General features: G+C 42.0%; 1 protein-coding gene across 5 annotated transcripts in view; it reads left to right on the top strand.

The window, feature by feature from the left end:
• Nucleotides 1-17,500, top strand: part of LOC147019777 (calcium/calmodulin-dependent protein kinase type 1D-like) — a 66,649-nt gene that overhangs the window by 28,896 nt on the left and 20,253 nt on the right. For all 5 annotated transcript variants that reach the window (XM_085894482.1, XM_085894483.1, XM_085894487.1 and 2 more), the window contains 2 exons: nucleotides 994-1,068; nucleotides 3,487-3,625. In XM_085894482.1, coding sequence (XP_085750608.1) covers nucleotides 994-1,068; nucleotides 3,487-3,625 — 214 coding nt within the window. The remainder of the gene's footprint in view (nucleotides 1-993; nucleotides 1,069-3,486; nucleotides 3,626-17,500) is intronic.

Below are 17,500 nucleotides of genomic sequence, written 5' to 3'. Positions count from 1 at the left end.
CGCAATGCTGCAATTTAAACAAGCATTGACTCTAACCACACACACACACACACACACACACACACACACACACACACACACACACACACACACACACACACACACACACACACACACACACACACACACACACACACACACACACACACACACACACCTTACATACCTTACATACCTTCCACAAGGCAGAGACTTTGTCATTTATAGTTTTTATAGCACAATGTACCTAAAATATAACTTTTATTGTTTGAAGGTTGCTTAAATACAGGAAACAAAGGGCAGGTACAGGCTACTATATTGAACTTTCATAATAACTTTTTTTGGGCTTAAAAGTTCACAAAACCCACAATTATTTTTTAATGTCGGAGATATGACGCTGCGGCTGGAAGCGACTGAAAGCTGAAGCAAGTCGTCCAAGTGACCTGATACGAAACCTGGTAGGTCGCGTCAACAGCAGCCACAGAGGTCGGCTGAGTTGACTGCCACGAGGCCGTGCTGGGTGGACCTCCGAGTCAGCCGATGTATGACACCGATTCAGTGTGCTGCGCGTCTGATCTCAAATAACAGCCGAGCGTAGCCGGTGAGGCCCCCGGCATGGTCTTGTTGCACGGCATTAGTTGCCCGTAACCAATTCATCCTTCAACGGACTCGTCAAATTGCAGTTGCGATCACGACTGCCTGGATTCACCTCAAGACCAGATATATTTAATAATAATCATGGTCACATGGGGAACAGAAATATACCAATTTGCAATACACAATCTATATAATAAAGCAGAACTGTCTGTCTGTCCTTCCCTCTTTTGGGTCGTGCTCCATGTGCTGTCTTGTGGAGAGGACAGCTCTCCTACTGTCCTCGCATTGCCACTTATATACAGTATTATGCTGCCAGTGCAAAGATTATTTGGAACCAGCTGATGTTTTATTTGATTAAGTTCTCAGTAAAACGAAGACCCCCCTCCCCCTTGCACAATTCATCTTCCCCTCCCCCAGGTTGAAACATGAAAATATTGTGGCTTTAGAAGATATCTTTGAGAGTCCGAGCCACCTGTACCTTGCGATGGAACTGTACGTTTGTTTATCCTCATGCCTTTGGATTTGTAAAGCTGGCAGCAATGTGGAATTTGGCCAGGACACCCTCTCATACACCCTCACCCCCATCCTCACCCCCACCTCAATCCTTTGTTTTTAATTGATTAAATGATAACCGTGCAAACAATTTGTGCGACATCTGCATGTGTTACAAATACACAATGACATATGGAACATTGCACAACGGATATCGATGCATTTCCACCCCGAGTGAGTGGTTTTGTAGGGTGTTGTGTGTGCTCCAAGTCGGGGTTTTAGAGTTACCCTCATGAATGCAGGTTCGGTGTTAAATGCAACAAATTATGTCTTAAAGGTCTTTTTTTACCCTCGCCGAAGGAGAGGGTATTTCATTTGGGTCTGTTTGTTTGTTTGTTGCTTGGCAATTTTTTTTTTTGACAATTATGTTGATCGCCTCCGTTTGTTTGTTTGTGTGTGTGTGTGTGTGTGTTTGTTTGTCTGCTCGCCTCCAGCCCAAACCGTTCCAACCAATCGTTCTGAAGTTTTCTGAAGTTTTAATGTCACCGACCCTGCGACGGTCCCGCATTGAAGTTTCATAAAATTCGGTCGATCTTAAAGGTCTACATAGGCCAATAGGCCAATTTGAGCCAAATTTTCTGAAATCCTCAAATTTCATCCAATTGACTTGAAATTTGAACAGTATTTGCATATCAGGACAATGAATACAACCACCTATTACTTCTGAGGTTATCTTTGGTCAGAAGGTCAACATAGGCCAGAAGGTCAGCCAAAATAGGCCAATTTTTTTAATTGTTTCTAAAATTGTCAATTTTCATCGGATTGACTTGAAATTTGAAGACCCTTTGCATATCAGGTCGCTGAATTCATCCACCTATTAATTTTGAGATCAACAGGCCAAAAGGCGAAATTGGGCCAAATTTTTGAAAATCCACAATTTTCATCCGATTGACTTGAAATTAGAAGACCATTTTCATGTCAGAGCGCTGAATTCAAATCCTATTGATTTTAAGGTCAAAAGGTCAACACAGACCTAATTCCCCATACTCCTCATGGGGAACAAGAGTGTTTTTTAAAAAAAAAAAATGACATCATGGGTGCCTTTGGTATGATGTCATAATTGCATATATAGAACTACATCTGATCAGTATGAAAATGTTTGAGGTTCATCTTGGGATAAAATGGTCCACAGAAAAATAATTGTTGATGTCATCGGTTATGTTATTCAGCAGCCATATTGTTAAAAAAAAACCTTCAAATATCTTCTTCTTTGAAATGGCTGAATAGATCAAGGTTAAACTTTACAAGTATGACCGCCTATCCATGAGGAACAAAAGGGTCACACTTCTGATGTCATATGTCACATGGTTTGGCAGCCATATTGGATTTACCCTAAAACCTATAAAAATCTTCTCCAGAATGGCTGGACAAATCAAGGGGAAACTTCACACAAATGTTCTCCAAGCCACTGGTGTACAAGTTTAATGAATAATTGATAGGTCACATGGTTTGGTAGCCATATTGGATTGAAAAAAAATGAAGTAGTGTTTTCTCTGGAGCCGCTTAATAAATCGATGTGAAACTTCACATTTATGATCTAGTCATGATGGGAAATACATGTTTTGAATTTCAACTTGATCGGATTCGTGGTCTGGCAGCCAGAATTATTTAATTTTTTGATATGGGTTGTGTTTGGGTTTTTTTTTTATTTTAATAAGGCTCACTTGGCTGTGCCTGAATTGGTTTTAGGGTAGAGGAGTAGCAGCTGAAATGCGAATCCTATCCAGGTTCCTCCTGATGACTTCATCTTTGCTTTTTGCTCATTTGGGTTCCTTATGATTTCTCCAATGCAGGACTGTACCTATTTGGTCTTCCATTTGATTTGAATTAAAAATTTTTAAATCCCATTCCAAATTCAATTGAATAGTGAATAATAATATAATAAAACGTCATTGGTCAGGGTCAGGTGTCCAATCAAAGTGGGATGTATTGGTCGCTGAACTCAACCACCTATTAATTTTGACCCTTTACTCAACCCAGTCATCTCAAAAAACTCAAATTTTTGACTCAACCCGGTCATCACTGCTAACGGTTATAAAGTGGCAGTTCTAATTTTGTCTCTTATTAATTACATAACAAGCAAATACACAAATGCCACACATAATACATAAAACAAAATAAGTCCTGGCGAGGGTCTGCAATCTCTGATTGCTCTTTTTCTTGTTTCTATCTGAATCACCTTCGATATATTTTAGAAATTGATGTGAAGATTGCACTTTATTTCAAATGTCTTTGCAGCTGCCATTTTATCATTGCTTTGTGTTTTGCTTCAATGATGATGTTAAACGACAAAAATATTAGATTATCAAAATAGAAAATAGCATTTAGCACTGGTTTTGAAACATGTGGCTGTGTTAGAGTATCCGGAGGGGAGCTCTTTGACCGGATAGTGGAGAGAGGATTCTACACGGAGCGAGATGCCAGCGTACTCATCCAACAGATCCTTGATGCCGTGCGGTACCTCCACCACAAAGGAATTGTGCACAGGGACCTGAAGGTGAGCTCGACCCTGAGTTTATTGTGCCAATCATTTTGAGGGTGTGTGTATGGCTACCTGCTCTCACCAACCTGCACTTGGCAATGTGGTGAACAACACTCAACATGAACCTTCATTCTACAGTGGATTACAATAGGTTGGTTAACGGTTTTAAAGATATGCTCCTTGTGAAATTTTGTGATTCACTTGGCTATACAACTTGTTCCAAAAATATAGCAGATTGTATAACAAACAGTAAGAGACATGCACATCATGGTAATTAAGGAGGGAAAAGGAAAATATATACGGACAGGAATGTTCATTACGGACCAGGAATACGCAAAATAGATCGCTTCCAGGGAAATTATCTTCAAAATATATCCCCTCTTCCTGTCCAGGTTGGAGTTCCTCAACGCAGTGTTCTGGACCCAGTGCTTTTTCTAGTTTTCATCAGTGATCTCTCCGATTCTCTGGAAAATCCTCTTTATCTCTTTGCTGATGACTCCATCCCCTGCTGTACCATCTGTCATCCCTCAGATCAGCAAGCAGCAGCCTCTTCACTCTCAGCAGATTTCTGTTTTCTCCTATCTCCTCTCCGGCCTCACCCCTCCACCCCCCCACACCCCCACTATGTCTGTAATTTGTCCTACCCATACGCAGGGTGCTCAAGGTCTGCCAGCAACCTCCTGGTTAAATTACCAAAATCAAGAATCACTGCTCACCTTCATTCTTCAGTCTCATTTCACCTTTATTACAGCCCTCAAGTAATATCTTTCATTGCATCTCTGACCTAAACATTAAAAAAAAATCCCAGTTTGCAATGAATGTTCATTTTTCATCAGTCCTTTTTTTCCAACTTCAGTGCCAATTCACCCCTCCCATCCCTCCCTCTCAAAGCAACCATCACACTCTTCCACCTCCAAGCTCCCCTCTCACCTTTCTCCCTCAACAATCCCCACTCAACCTCCTCCCTCCAATCACCCCACTCACTCCCCCTTCTCAAAGTTGTCCCCCCTCACATCCACAAAGCTGTCTCCTTCCCTTGCCCTCTCTCCTCCATCTCACCACTCTACCTCCTCAAATCTTCAACTGCCTTCTGCCCCCTCTCTTATTACTTCCCACTGTACCTCAACCCAGCACTACAGAGCCTTTTCTCCTCCTCATCCGGCCCTCTCCCCTAGCTCATCTAACACCCCCCACATTCTTTCAACAACTCTCCTTACCTCCCCCCCTCCTCCCTCGTCTTACCCTCCACCTCCCCTCCCCTACACCCAAAGCCTCCTCCCCTCCCTCTACCTCAACAGTGTGGACCTCAAACATCCAGGGCCTTCGTTCAAACCTGACAGATCTTTCCATATAAGTTGCCACTGACAAACCAGACATAATCTGCCAAACAGAAACTTTCCTCCTCCAAGACATCTCTGACTCCCAAGTATCTCTCCCCGGTTACTCCCTCCTCAGGTATGACAGATCTGAGCCTCGTCCTGGTGGAGGAGTTTCTCTCTTCAGCAAAGACTCTATTCTCACTCCCCCACACCTCCAGGAATACCTCTGGCTACGGCTTCCACCACTCCCACCTCATGTTTATACATGTGTTGTACTATCCACCAAACCGTGATGATTCCATTTACACCTCACCATCAGAAAACATGGACCAACTTCTATCCTCTCATCGGAACTGTGTCTTCCTCATATGTGGTGACTTCAATTGTCATCATGCCAGTTGGCTGGGTGTGGGTATCACTCTCACCTGTCATGGCACTTCAGCAAAAGGCTTCTGCGACTCATTGGGACTGACTCAATCGGTCAACTTCCTGACCCGGATCTCAACCAACGGTACTCCATCTCTTTTGGATCTGATTTTGACAAATTTCCGTGAAAATATCTGCTGTTCTTCCTTCGCTCCAATCGGTTATTCCGACCACATGCTTGTCAAAGTGGACATCTCTCTGGCTGTTATTAGAGAACCACCTCAGTGCCGTCGAGTCTGGCATTTCACTCAGGCTGACTGGCAGGGTCTCCAAACAGCCATCAAGCTTCAAGGTCCTCTCGCTCTCTTAATGATCTTTTCTACCTCCGTAAATCCACCCCAAACCTACCTCCTTCAAATTCCCTGCCTTCCTTCCCCAAAGTTCCCTGTCGTGTAAGGTCCTGAAAGGCCCTGTGGTGTCCATCTTGTTTACCCACGTTCCCCGCCCCATCCCTCTCCCTTCCACAGATCTTCAAATGTCTCTGTTCCCCACTGTTTTGTCCTTCCCTCTCCCTCCACTCTTGTCTTCTGCCTCCCTTGTTGTGCGTTGTGTGTTCGCTCTCATACGAGCCTCCACCATGTGTACAAAAAGAAATACTTCTTTCATTCCTCTTTTTTTTCCCCCCACCTTTGGAACAAACTCCCACACTCTTCAATCTCACTCTTCCCTCCAGGTCTTCAAAACAGCTGTTCACCACCATTTCTTATCGTCCCCCATGCAAAAGCATGATCTTTTCCACCCCTGTTAATCCACCCCAAACCCACCTCAATCATATTCCCTGTTTTCCTTCCTGAAAGTCCCTGTTTTCCATCTTGTTTGTCCTTTTAACCCGCCCCATCCCTCTCCCTTCCACAGAGCTCCTCATGTGTCTGTTCCACACTGTTTTGTGCTTCCCTCTCCTGTCCCTCTTGTCTCCCTCTTGCCTTGTTATACGTTCTGTGTGTTTAGCTCTCATACGACCCTTGACATTATCTATATTTACAAAAAAAAAATCCATTGATCTTTGACTCGATTAGTTAATGCGTGGTGTTTTTTGGAGACTCGAGGCTGGAGGAGGAGTTGAAATGAGCTGAAGATGCTATTGAACTTAAACTACACGCTGCAGTCATCAGGCACATCGCTCGGATTCTTTCAAAAAAAAATAAATTACACTCTGCTGCACTGTTTAACACAAGATTGTTGCTATATATGAGTAACTCCTAACTCACCCAGGATTCTCCATTGATAATGCATCACAAAACTCGATGAAATAACATTTCAATATAACCCCTTGGAAAGTCACATTTGCCAACTACTTTTTTGGCTTGGATGTGTCCTAACCCATTATATTTCAGAGGCTTGGCAGAGTCGAGCTTATTTCATACTTGAATGAGAGGGATACCTCCATGGAAGGCTCAGTGTTGAAAGGTAAGGGATGGCAGGAAGGCTCACTTGGTAGCATGCTCACCTCTGACTTGTTTAGGTGTGGATTTATTCCCCCTTGTGGAGTCGAATATTATTCGTCCTGCCATTCTGGTGCAGTTTTGGTCCAGGATGCTACATCTCGAATGAAGCACACAAGCTGGGGGAGCAGTAAAGGGCATAAGCTGATGCAAGGCATGCTGTTGACCATAATGATTACATCGCTGGCAGATCATCTTATCTTGAATTCCATGCAAAGGCTGCAATGTATATCCAAATGGTCGGTGTGCTGAGGGTAGACCATGACTTTCAAAATGTTTCTTGAGTCGAGACTTTCTCAATGCACTCTGCAGACAAGCTTGCTGATTGCAAAAAAATCTTAAATGACTAACTCCATTAGTGCATCAGCAATTTGTACCAATCCCAACAAGAAATTAGCAACACAGCTCAGGTTTGCACAGCCAGATAAACTCCATCCCCCAACCTGGACTCAACAACAGTTTCCAAGTAAAACAACTGCCTCCAGATGTGCACTCTTGCCACCAGATGCTATTCATTGACTACTTTTCTTGACCTGCTCCTCTTCCATGGCTACACTCATCAGAATGTTATCTCTCTTAACACTCATCAGAATGAGTACTGTATCAGGGAAAATTGCTCAACCACATGACATATTAAAAAGGATGCAATTTTTTTCCATTTGCACTACTTGGTGACCAGTGTTTTCTAACCCATCTGTATATTCTGTCGATGGGCGAAATGGCAATACGTACAGTTGAAATGTTCGTTTAATCCTGAAGCAAAAAAGTTTTTAGTCTCATGATTTACTTTGAAGATTTCTTCTTCTTCCTTCGTATGCAGCACAAGGCTGTCAAATAGCATCATTGCCTAAGGGTGTGATTGTGCTGCTGATGCAATGCCCTCTGTAGGTTGTGGCAGGAATTTGGCCAAGGTGCCGGCGATAGCTTGCCTACTCTTTGCAAAGGACACCGTGGGATCTTTATCGTCAATGAAGTAATGCCATCAGATGGGAATACCCGTTTAACATCTATCCGAGGGACAGCACACACATTGATGAATTGCCATGCCTGTGAAACACCAGGATGACAGTTTATAGCTGAGCCAAGATTCAAACTCAGGCTGGACATGTAAGAATCAAGTGTGTGTACCTCCTCGGCCATTCTGCCAGCCCATAACGTTGAGTGATGAATCAAGTTTTATTCACCAGTCGGTGACTTATGTGGAATAATCTAACCCTGCACAGTTCTACCTTTCATGCCAAGCAGGTTGATGAGTTTAATGGAAGTCAAGCACACGATCTTATAAAGTCACGGATCACCCTTTCCCAGTTGATAATTTCACACGTCTGCTTTTAATTTGCATAACCATGAATACGATCAACAAACTTGAGAAGTTGACAGTGAACAGATACATTGCTCAGTTTCAAAGCATAATCATTTTGCAGGAGAAAGAGTGAGTGGGTTCCAATGAGGAATGCTAATCAGCTGTCCAAGAGTGGGTACCTCCATCACTATGATCTCAGCAATTTCAGCAATCACTAAATGGGTCATTAAAAAAGTCTTCAAAAGATAATACCAATGCAGACCAATAGGATGTTAGACAGTATCAGTACAGTTTGTCAAGCCTTTCACACCATTCCATGGAACCTCCAAAATCCAGGCTGTCTCCACACCTCAATTATTTTATTCCTTGCTTCTCCTGTCTTTTGGAACTGCCTTCCAGAGGATATCCTGTCTCACTCTTGCCTCCAGCACTTCAAGCAAGCAGTGCACTGCCATCTATTGTCATCCACAATTCTGACCCTTGAGCTTTATTAACCCCCATTAACCTTTCCTAAACCAACTATCTTTTCTTATTTGTATGTTAATTTACATCGGCATTGCACCTGGTTGTGTTTGGTAGCCTCAGTAGTGCGTTCCACCCCCCCCCCCCTCACCGTGATGTTGCTGACGATCCACCAATATGCGATGAAACTGATACATCTGTTGATGGGTGTGTGTAGCGTTGGGGTTCTCATGCATGTGCTGCATGTAAGTAAATGCCTGCAGCTGTGGAGGAACTCGGGTCGAGTTTGAAACAGTAAAGGGCTTACCTTGTGTAGCTTTTTGGTTGCTTTTTGCAGCTTTCTTTGACTCGAAGCACTGAGTGTTAAGCATTTCCAGTAGAGTATATGCCATCATGCTAAAATATGCATTTTGGTATCTATATTTCTGTGGCCAATGCATTCGGTCGTTACTTATCCAATCTCATCCAAACTTTCCAGGGGAATAAGGGTCATAAGACAGGTTTTAGCTTCTTGTTTTATTGCTCTCCCCCATCCTCCCTTCCCCCACCCTGCCGGAGGTTTCAAAGGTGGGGTCGATGCAAATTCTTTACTTAAATGTGTACCGTGTATAGCGCCACTCCCAGTGGTGGTGGGAGAGGTTATTACAAGTGACGCTTCGGCGGCCTTCATTGTTTCACGAGTAAGGGGCCTTTGCCTTGTTTTCACATTCACTTAGCCTCTATTACTTTTGACTCGACTGCAAAAAATGTGGAGTAATTCCCATGTTTTATTGCCTTTTATTTCACCTTGGAAAAACTCCATATTAAGGTGTGGAGATAACAGCTCCCGAGCCACTCCCCAAGGGAGCAGGTGTTTCTCGTATACAAAGCTTGATAGAGGTGACTATCTGTCAATCTGTCTTGTATGCACTTCAAAACTGCTAGATGGAATGAGTTGAAACTTTGTGGTGTTAATTTATTGGGGGGTGGGGGGGGGGGTTGTTACTCCCTGGCACTGCACTTGTAGTTGCCATCCCTGGTGGGGTTAAATTAAGAACATCACCCCCCCCCCATTAATGGTGATTGAATTGGTGAAATTGAAAAGTCTGACATGTGTTTAAATGGAAGTAATACAGTATTTCAGATTCTCCACCTTTCCAACCAGTATATTGATAGTTGAAGAGATAGCATCATGAACTTTAACATGTCCATCGTGAGATACCAAATTAGGGGTAAGACAGTGTTGTGTACACAAGTTACATGATGCCAATTTAGTGTCTCTGCAAATTTTTGCACGGTATGAAATGTGTAGACCGTTTGCAGGGTGTAAAACGGCCCCTCCCCCCAAAAAGTTGAGTATGTCTATTAAAGGTGCACACCAAACTGAGATAATAATAATAATTTATTGCAATTTTTCTAACTTTGCATCCAAACTGGCTTGAAATAATTTTCAAAGAAATTCAGTTCTGTGTCTTAAAATATTCATTTACACTTCGTTTTCGATTTTAGATCTATGTTCACAATCAGCTGCTGCTTCTTCATCTTCATCTTCACAACCTACCTTTTAGTGTTTTTTGGTGGTAGCCATTTTTCACCAGACATAAGTATGTTAAATGCAGAGCTCATGGGTCTGACATCTTGTGTGCCATGGTGACCACTTTGGCACTTTAAGTGAACAAAACGAACACCAAATGTCTGCACCGCAGCCATGACTTCTGTCAAAGTCGGGAATGTCTATCCAGCGAACATTTTCCGATTTTGAACAAGACACCATCGATGTGTCTCATGTGGGTTGTGCAATGTTTTTAGAATGTCAATAAAAACTCTGACCCCTGAACTGAAATAAGCAGCCACTAATTTTCTTTGTTGAGACCACAGTGGTCAACAATGGCACAGAGCAATGCCATGCACAGTGGACATAAAATGGCCACCCGGAAGTTTACCCTCACAACAAAAAGAAAAATAAATAAAAAATTGGGGTCAGCAGGAATTATTGGGGTAGGTCAGGTTAGCAGAAACTGAAAATCTTTTTGAAAAAATTTTCAGCCTTGTTCCAAGATCTTTTTTCATTACTTTTTATATATTTTTTCAGTGTGAGAAATGTATTCGTAACATATTTTAATTGTAATGTGACGTTTCAGATTTATGTCGCTATTATGTATAGCATGCAAGTTGAAAAATTCAGAAATAACAACGGTAAAAAAACCTATGATGTCTGTTAAATTTATCCCTCCCCCCCATTAGAAATTTTACAAATCGCACCCTGGGTGTAAAGAAGGCGGTGAGATAAGGAGAATAAGTGAGAGTGGATAAAGGCTTTAATGGAAATATGTAAAGAGGTAGAGGGAAATGGGAGAAGGGTTGCTGAGTAAATCAATGGACCATCTAGTATATTCAGATAGTGGTCAAAAAAATTGAAACACCAGGGTAAACTGGCTATACAGCATGTATGCAAAGTATGCGGGGCTGCCACATGTACATGACTAGTGCTTTAAATATGCAAATCTCTTCCTGGCAGTCCTCTCGTCGTGTATATCTAAGCAGGCTGGTGCTCGAGTCCGATATTAACAGCCAGCATTGCCGCAACAGGAGACCTCAGTGACTTTGCATGGGGTGTCGGCATAATTGTTGGCAGGTGCTTCAGTGACAAAACCTGCAGAAATTGCTAACGTGTCATGAGGAACTGTCTTGAAGGTGTCTGCCTGGGAAAAAGAAGGAAAGACATCATCAAATACCAACGGGGCAGAAATTCATTCTTGACGAGCGTGATGCACAGACATTAGTCCAGACTGCAAGGTGAAAGGAGAGCCATGGCAGAGAAACTGTGTGGAGTTCAATGTGGGTCATGAGCATCTTCGATCATCAAAAACTCTCAGAAGGGAAGATTCACAGGGAGTGGATACCATAGCCGGTTTGCTATGCACAGACTGCTCATAATACCTGGTGACGCCCATTTGCGGGCCCAGTGGTGCAACGCGCATAGGCAGTGGACTGCCTTGCAGTGGAGGAATGTGATGTGATTTGATGAGTCATCCTTCACCATGTTCTCAACGATTGTATGTCTGCACATGTGGTGACAGCCCAGGGAACCACAGTATATGGCCTAAGAGATGACCCAGAGATTTTGGGGGAGTGGGTGAATAGGTTAACAAAGGAGTGGATAAATAGATAGAAGGGGAAGTGGATGAAAAGGTACATGGGACTACATGAATGGGTAAAGGGGATAGTTAGTGAAAGGATAGAAAAGTAGTGGGAGTATGGAAATAAGAAATAACAACAATATTGATAATAATATGGGTGCCTGGTTCCAACAGTAAAAGGTTCTGACAATTCCTCAATGATGTGGGGTGTTTCTTTCCCTATCTTGGCCTGGGTCCACTCATTCCATTAGAAGGCAGGGTTGATGCAGCATACTACGTTACTGTCCTGAACGATCATCTGCATCTCGTGATGCAGCATTTATTCCCTGCTGGGAAGGGTGTCTTTCAGGACACAGGGCTCGTGTTGTCACTGGATGGTTTGAGGAGCATGAAGACAAAGTTACCCATCTTCTCTGGCCCTCCCAAGCGCTGAACCTCAATCCCATAGTGCATTTGTGGGATTGTCTGGAAGGACGCCTAAGATGGCGGTTTCTGCCTCCATCAAACCGACAGGAATTGGAGGACTTTCTTGTGGAAGAATGGTGGCACGTTCCTGCAGAACAGTTCCAGACCCTTGTTGACTCCATGCCACATCGTATCCATGGTGTCCTGAATGCACGTGGTGGTCCAACATCCCACTGAGTGATATTCTGTTGGTGTTTCCATTTTTTTGTCCACTACCTGTACAAACGCACATATAACATTTGATAGATTTTCTGACTACCTGGATCATCAGTTGGGCTCTGTTCTTCATAGAAGTTTTGACCTTTTCAGGCCAAAACCCCTGCAGATGGTGGGTCCCTATCAGTGGATCCACAACCTCAGTTCTGTCCAGACAGTTTGTCAATGCAACAATGCAATCTCTTGATTCAAACTTTTCTACTTTCAGTATATAGCTTCACCAAAAGATGGTTACCTTCCTTACTCGAGGATATTTACATATTGTCACAATCCTCAAAATACATTCCATAACATAACAATGCCTAGCCTAGACTATCGTACATTACCAATCAATCATGCACATGTACACACCTTACCTAGCACATGCAGTACATTACCCAGCATGTCCATTTTGATTACCACTAAGTCGAGCTGTTATTCAAATGCAAAACTCTTCTTTTTTCAACGACCAAAATCCAGGTTCACTGCTCACTTGCATTCATTTGTATGTCTTTCCTCTCACCTGTGGAACCAACTTCTCCAATCTGTTCAGTCCCATTTTTTTCACTTCCAGCGTTTTAAGACAGCTGTTCACCACTACCTCAGGTCATCCCCCAACCATACTCTTGATCTCTTCTACTTCCACCCCAAATGACCCCATTACCAAGCACTCTATTTTTCCAGTTTATTGTGATTTTTCCCTCCTCTCCTTCACCTCTTCTCATTTTTTCGTTGGTTTGTTACTTTTTTGTTTCATTCAGCTTATTCATCCCCATGCGTCCTTCAGTTTTCTCCCTCTTCTCTTGATCTCACTCTCACTTCTACTCTGCTGTTGGTGTTTCCCCTTTCCATTCTATTCCGTTCTGCTCTTGCTCTTCCACGAGCCTCAATCGGGTATACAATGAAAAGTTATTTTAATTGATTTCCTCCGTGATTTATTACACCCCAAGTATTCCAATAGTAACTGCTCTATTGTGCCCACTAGGCACCCCTGAATAATTGCTGCAGTGTACCCCCAAATACCCACGAGTAGCTGCTCTACTGTACCACTGAGTGACCACTAAAAATGTTTATAAATGTATTTATTTGTATGATTCGTCAACAAATAAGAAAGAGGATTTTCCAGGAAACACACACACACACACACACACACACACACACACACACACACACACACACACACACACACACACACACACACACACACACACACACACACACACACACACACACACACACACACACACACACACACACACACACACACACACACACACACACACACACACACACCTCATAACCTCATTTTATATCAAGCTGGGATGAGCTGCTTAAAGGATTTTCCACAAACTAACCTTTGAATGAGATGTGAAAAGACTCTTGGGTATAATTTACACATCTGCCAATTCATCTAATTTCTATAATTGCTCCAAGTGTTTTTTTTGTTGTTGTTGTTTTTTTTTAACTCTGTCATTCCAAAATTATATTGCCATTTGTAAATATCACTTAGATAATACATTTTGTTCTGCATTACTTAATATATTTTTTAATTACTTCATTCCGTGCGAAAAGAGTGAGCATTTCTTGATTAAATATTGCTACTGATTTTGATCGAGTTTTATTTTGATCTTGACTCAAAACGAGTAACTATAAAAACATATCTGGCATAAATAATCGCAAGGTGCTGACATTTTGGGCTTTACCCTTAAGTGGAACAAGAGACGAGGAAGGGTTTGCTCTGATGCAGGGTGAAGCCTGGAACTTTTTCTTTCATGCCAAAAGTAGTATCATCGGCTGATGGTGCGGCTCTGCCGCTGATGCAGTGCCCCCCTGTAGGTTGGGACAGGAATTTGTAATTTGTTCATGGTGCTGGCGATAACTCGCCCATTCTTCATGAAGGACACTGTGGGATCTTTAACATATACCAACTAATTCTGGCAGACGTGACACCCAGTTTAACATCCATCCGAGGGATGGCACACACATTGATGAATCAACCTGCCTGTGAAACACTGGGATGACAGTTTATACAGTGGCCCGCAAAAGTATTCACCTTCCATCATTAATGCCACATTTATATGAATTACAGATTATGTTGAAACAATTTTTCCAAATTAAGTTTCTTTATTCATAACTGAGGATATCAAACGAAACACTTACATGTCGGGAATACCTGCAAAAAATATGTACAAACTAGAGGGGGAGCACTCGGAAGAGTGCAAAACCTCCGCCGCCAATACTGCTAGGTCACTCAAGTGAACCTGATATCCTATTCATTCAATTTGACGTCAACAGTGCTTCACAGAGTTATAGTTTGCAACTTTCCCTTTTACTTTTAACTTTTACATACTCGATTCATTCGTCATAACTAGATTCCTTTAGACAGAAATAGATTTTACGTGGGTATATCCACCTGAAGTTCCAAAATCAGCCGCAATTTTAATTTTGGCATGTTTTTTGTTGGAAATCACTACTAACATGTAGAAATGCAAAAAAAAAATAAAAAAAAAATCCAAATTTTGTTGAAAAAAAAGTCGCAAAATTTTCTGGTTTTTTTTTCTTTTTTTTTCTCTAACAATTTTTTTTTTGGGTTGGAAATCACTTAAAACATGTAGAAATGCAAACAAAAAAAAAATCAAATATTTTTTCAAAATGGCCACCATAGTGGCCATATTGGACTTTGGACCAAGTCCAAAATCTAATAGCATGGTCCTTGGACCATACTTAATCCCCCCACCAAGTTTCGTCGAAATCCGTCAAGGAGTTTTTCCATAATACTGTTCACAAACAAACAAACAAACAAACAGACAGGGGTGAAAACAGTAACCTCCTTCCATCTTCGATGGCGGAGGTTAATAATAATTCAATGGTTGTAAAAGTATTCATCCCCTTAGGTCAGTACTTGGTGGAATCACCTTTTACAGCAATGACTGCTACGAGTCTTTTTTGGGTCAGTCTCTACAAGCTTTACACAGTGAGATGGTGAAATATTTGCTCATTCTTCATGTGAAAATTGCTCTAATTCTGCCAAGGTTGATGGGGATTGGCGATGGACTGCAATCTTCAAGTCTCTCCCTCAATGTTCAATTGGGTTCAAGTCAGGACTTTGACTGGGCCACTCAAGAACATTTATTATCTTCTTATCCAGACACTCCAGAGTGGTTTTTATCTTTGTGCTTCAGATCATTGTTCTGCTGAAATGTGAATCTCCTACCCAGTTTGATTCATGGCTGACTCAAGCAGGTTTTCATCAAGGATTCTCCTGTACTTTGAACCGTCCATTGTTCCTTCTATCCTAACAAGCTTACCAGTCCCTGCTGATGAAAAGCAGCCCCATCACATGATGATGCCCCCAACATGCTTGACAGTAGGGATGGTGCTGACGAGGTGATGTGCAGTCTTGTGATGTGCAGACAGTGTTAGACTTGTGCTCGACATAACGCTTTGAATTTAGATCAAAAAGTTTAATTTTTGTTTCGTCTGAACCCAAAACGTTTCTCTACATGCCTGCAGTATCATATTAAGAGGCTTTTTCACAAACTCCATATGAGCTTTTAGATGAATCTTTTTCAGTGATAGCTTCTTTCTTCCTACCTGTCCATTGAGACCAGCTTTGTGAGGGGAATGGGATATTGTTGATTGATGAACACCGACCCCCCTCCCCCCCATCCCAGACACAGCTTTGCAGATCTTTCAGTCATTGTTGGATTTACAGTGACATAGCAAACCAGTTTCCTGCTTACTCGGCTGCTGAGTTTGGATGGGCGACCTGATCTGGGTAGAGTCTGGGTGGTATGATACGTCTTCCACTTCTTAATGATGTATTTCACCGTACTCAAAGGGTTAGTGAGTGACTGAAATCTTCTTATAACCCTCTCCTGAACAGTGCTTCTCCACCACGTCATTACCTTCGCATTCTGGGAAAGGTTATGTATTGGTCGCTGTGTATTTATTTATTTATTTTTTGTGAATACGTGTGTGTGTGTTTGTTTGTTATTCGCGTCACTCAGAAAGTATTAAACCAAATCGCTTAAAATTTGGTGGGATGATGGGTTATTATCCAAGGAACATTTGATTAGATTTTGGGAGGGATCGGGTCAAAGGTCAAGGTCAAGGTCACGGAAAGGTCAAATTCATATTTTTACCATAGCGCGGTCAATTTTAATCTAATTGGCATGCAACCGATGCCAAAATGTTCAGAATTCATTGCCCAATCTTGTGATGGGTGACATGACACAATTACGTCATTACCCTTGTTAGCGGTTAGCGGTCAAAGGTCAGTGGGGTCACGACCTTTCAAAATATGTGGTTTTTGTCATAACACGGTCAAATCAAAACCGATTTGCATGAAACCAACACCAAAATGTTCACTGTTCTGTTCCCCCCACTCTCATGCCAAGAACAAAAAAGTAGCAGAGGCGAAGGTATGCACTCTACAGAGTGCCCATTCTAGTTTCTTACTTCTTTGGAAAGATCCTTGGTCTTCATGTTACCCTTGTTGGTTGATCAACTTTGTTGCACCTTAAAACTCCTTAAATAAGTGGAGGAGCTTAATTTTAAGTTAAACCACTGATTACCTACAGGTGAAACCGATTACACTTAGTTTGTAACATTTCAAACAAATAATTTGCTCCTGAAGTGATTTAGGGATAATTAGGCAAAGGGTTTGAAAACTTATGCAACTGAGAATCATCTGGTTTTCTCTGTTAATCAGACTTATTCACATTTTATCTGCATTTTTTAGCTTTTCCACTTTGGAGTAGTTTGTGAAGACTACTTATTAAGTTTGATTTGAAAGCATCATGAAATAAGCTCAAGTAGCATCAAAATGAGAAAACGTTGGAGGGAGTGAATACTTTTGCAGGCTACTGTTGCTTGGCCGAGTTTCAATTTCAGGCTAGACAGCTTTACTCTTCTGTTTTCATTCTCTTATGCCACCAATGTAGACTGCTTGCGAATTTTGTGCTGGAATGAGCAATTATATAGAAAACAAGTTAGCCAACCTAGAAAAATGGAGTTATCTACTTGAATCATTTGACCTTTGACATCCAAGATTGTAACCTCCCTGACCCTGAGATGGGTTTGTTTAGGTTGAACTCGTCATTCATCCGATACAGGAGACAAGTATGAGGTGGACTTTTCTTATAAACTTTGCGATT

Source organism: Eptatretus burgeri, chromosome 9, assembly GCF_056783735.1.
Source record: "Eptatretus burgeri isolate ZD-2024b chromosome 9, Ebu_testis_v1, whole genome shotgun sequence".
NCBI lineage: Eukaryota > Metazoa > Chordata > Myxini > Myxiniformes > Myxinidae > Eptatretus > Eptatretus burgeri.
This window is presented reverse-complemented; position numbering and strand designations above follow the sequence as displayed.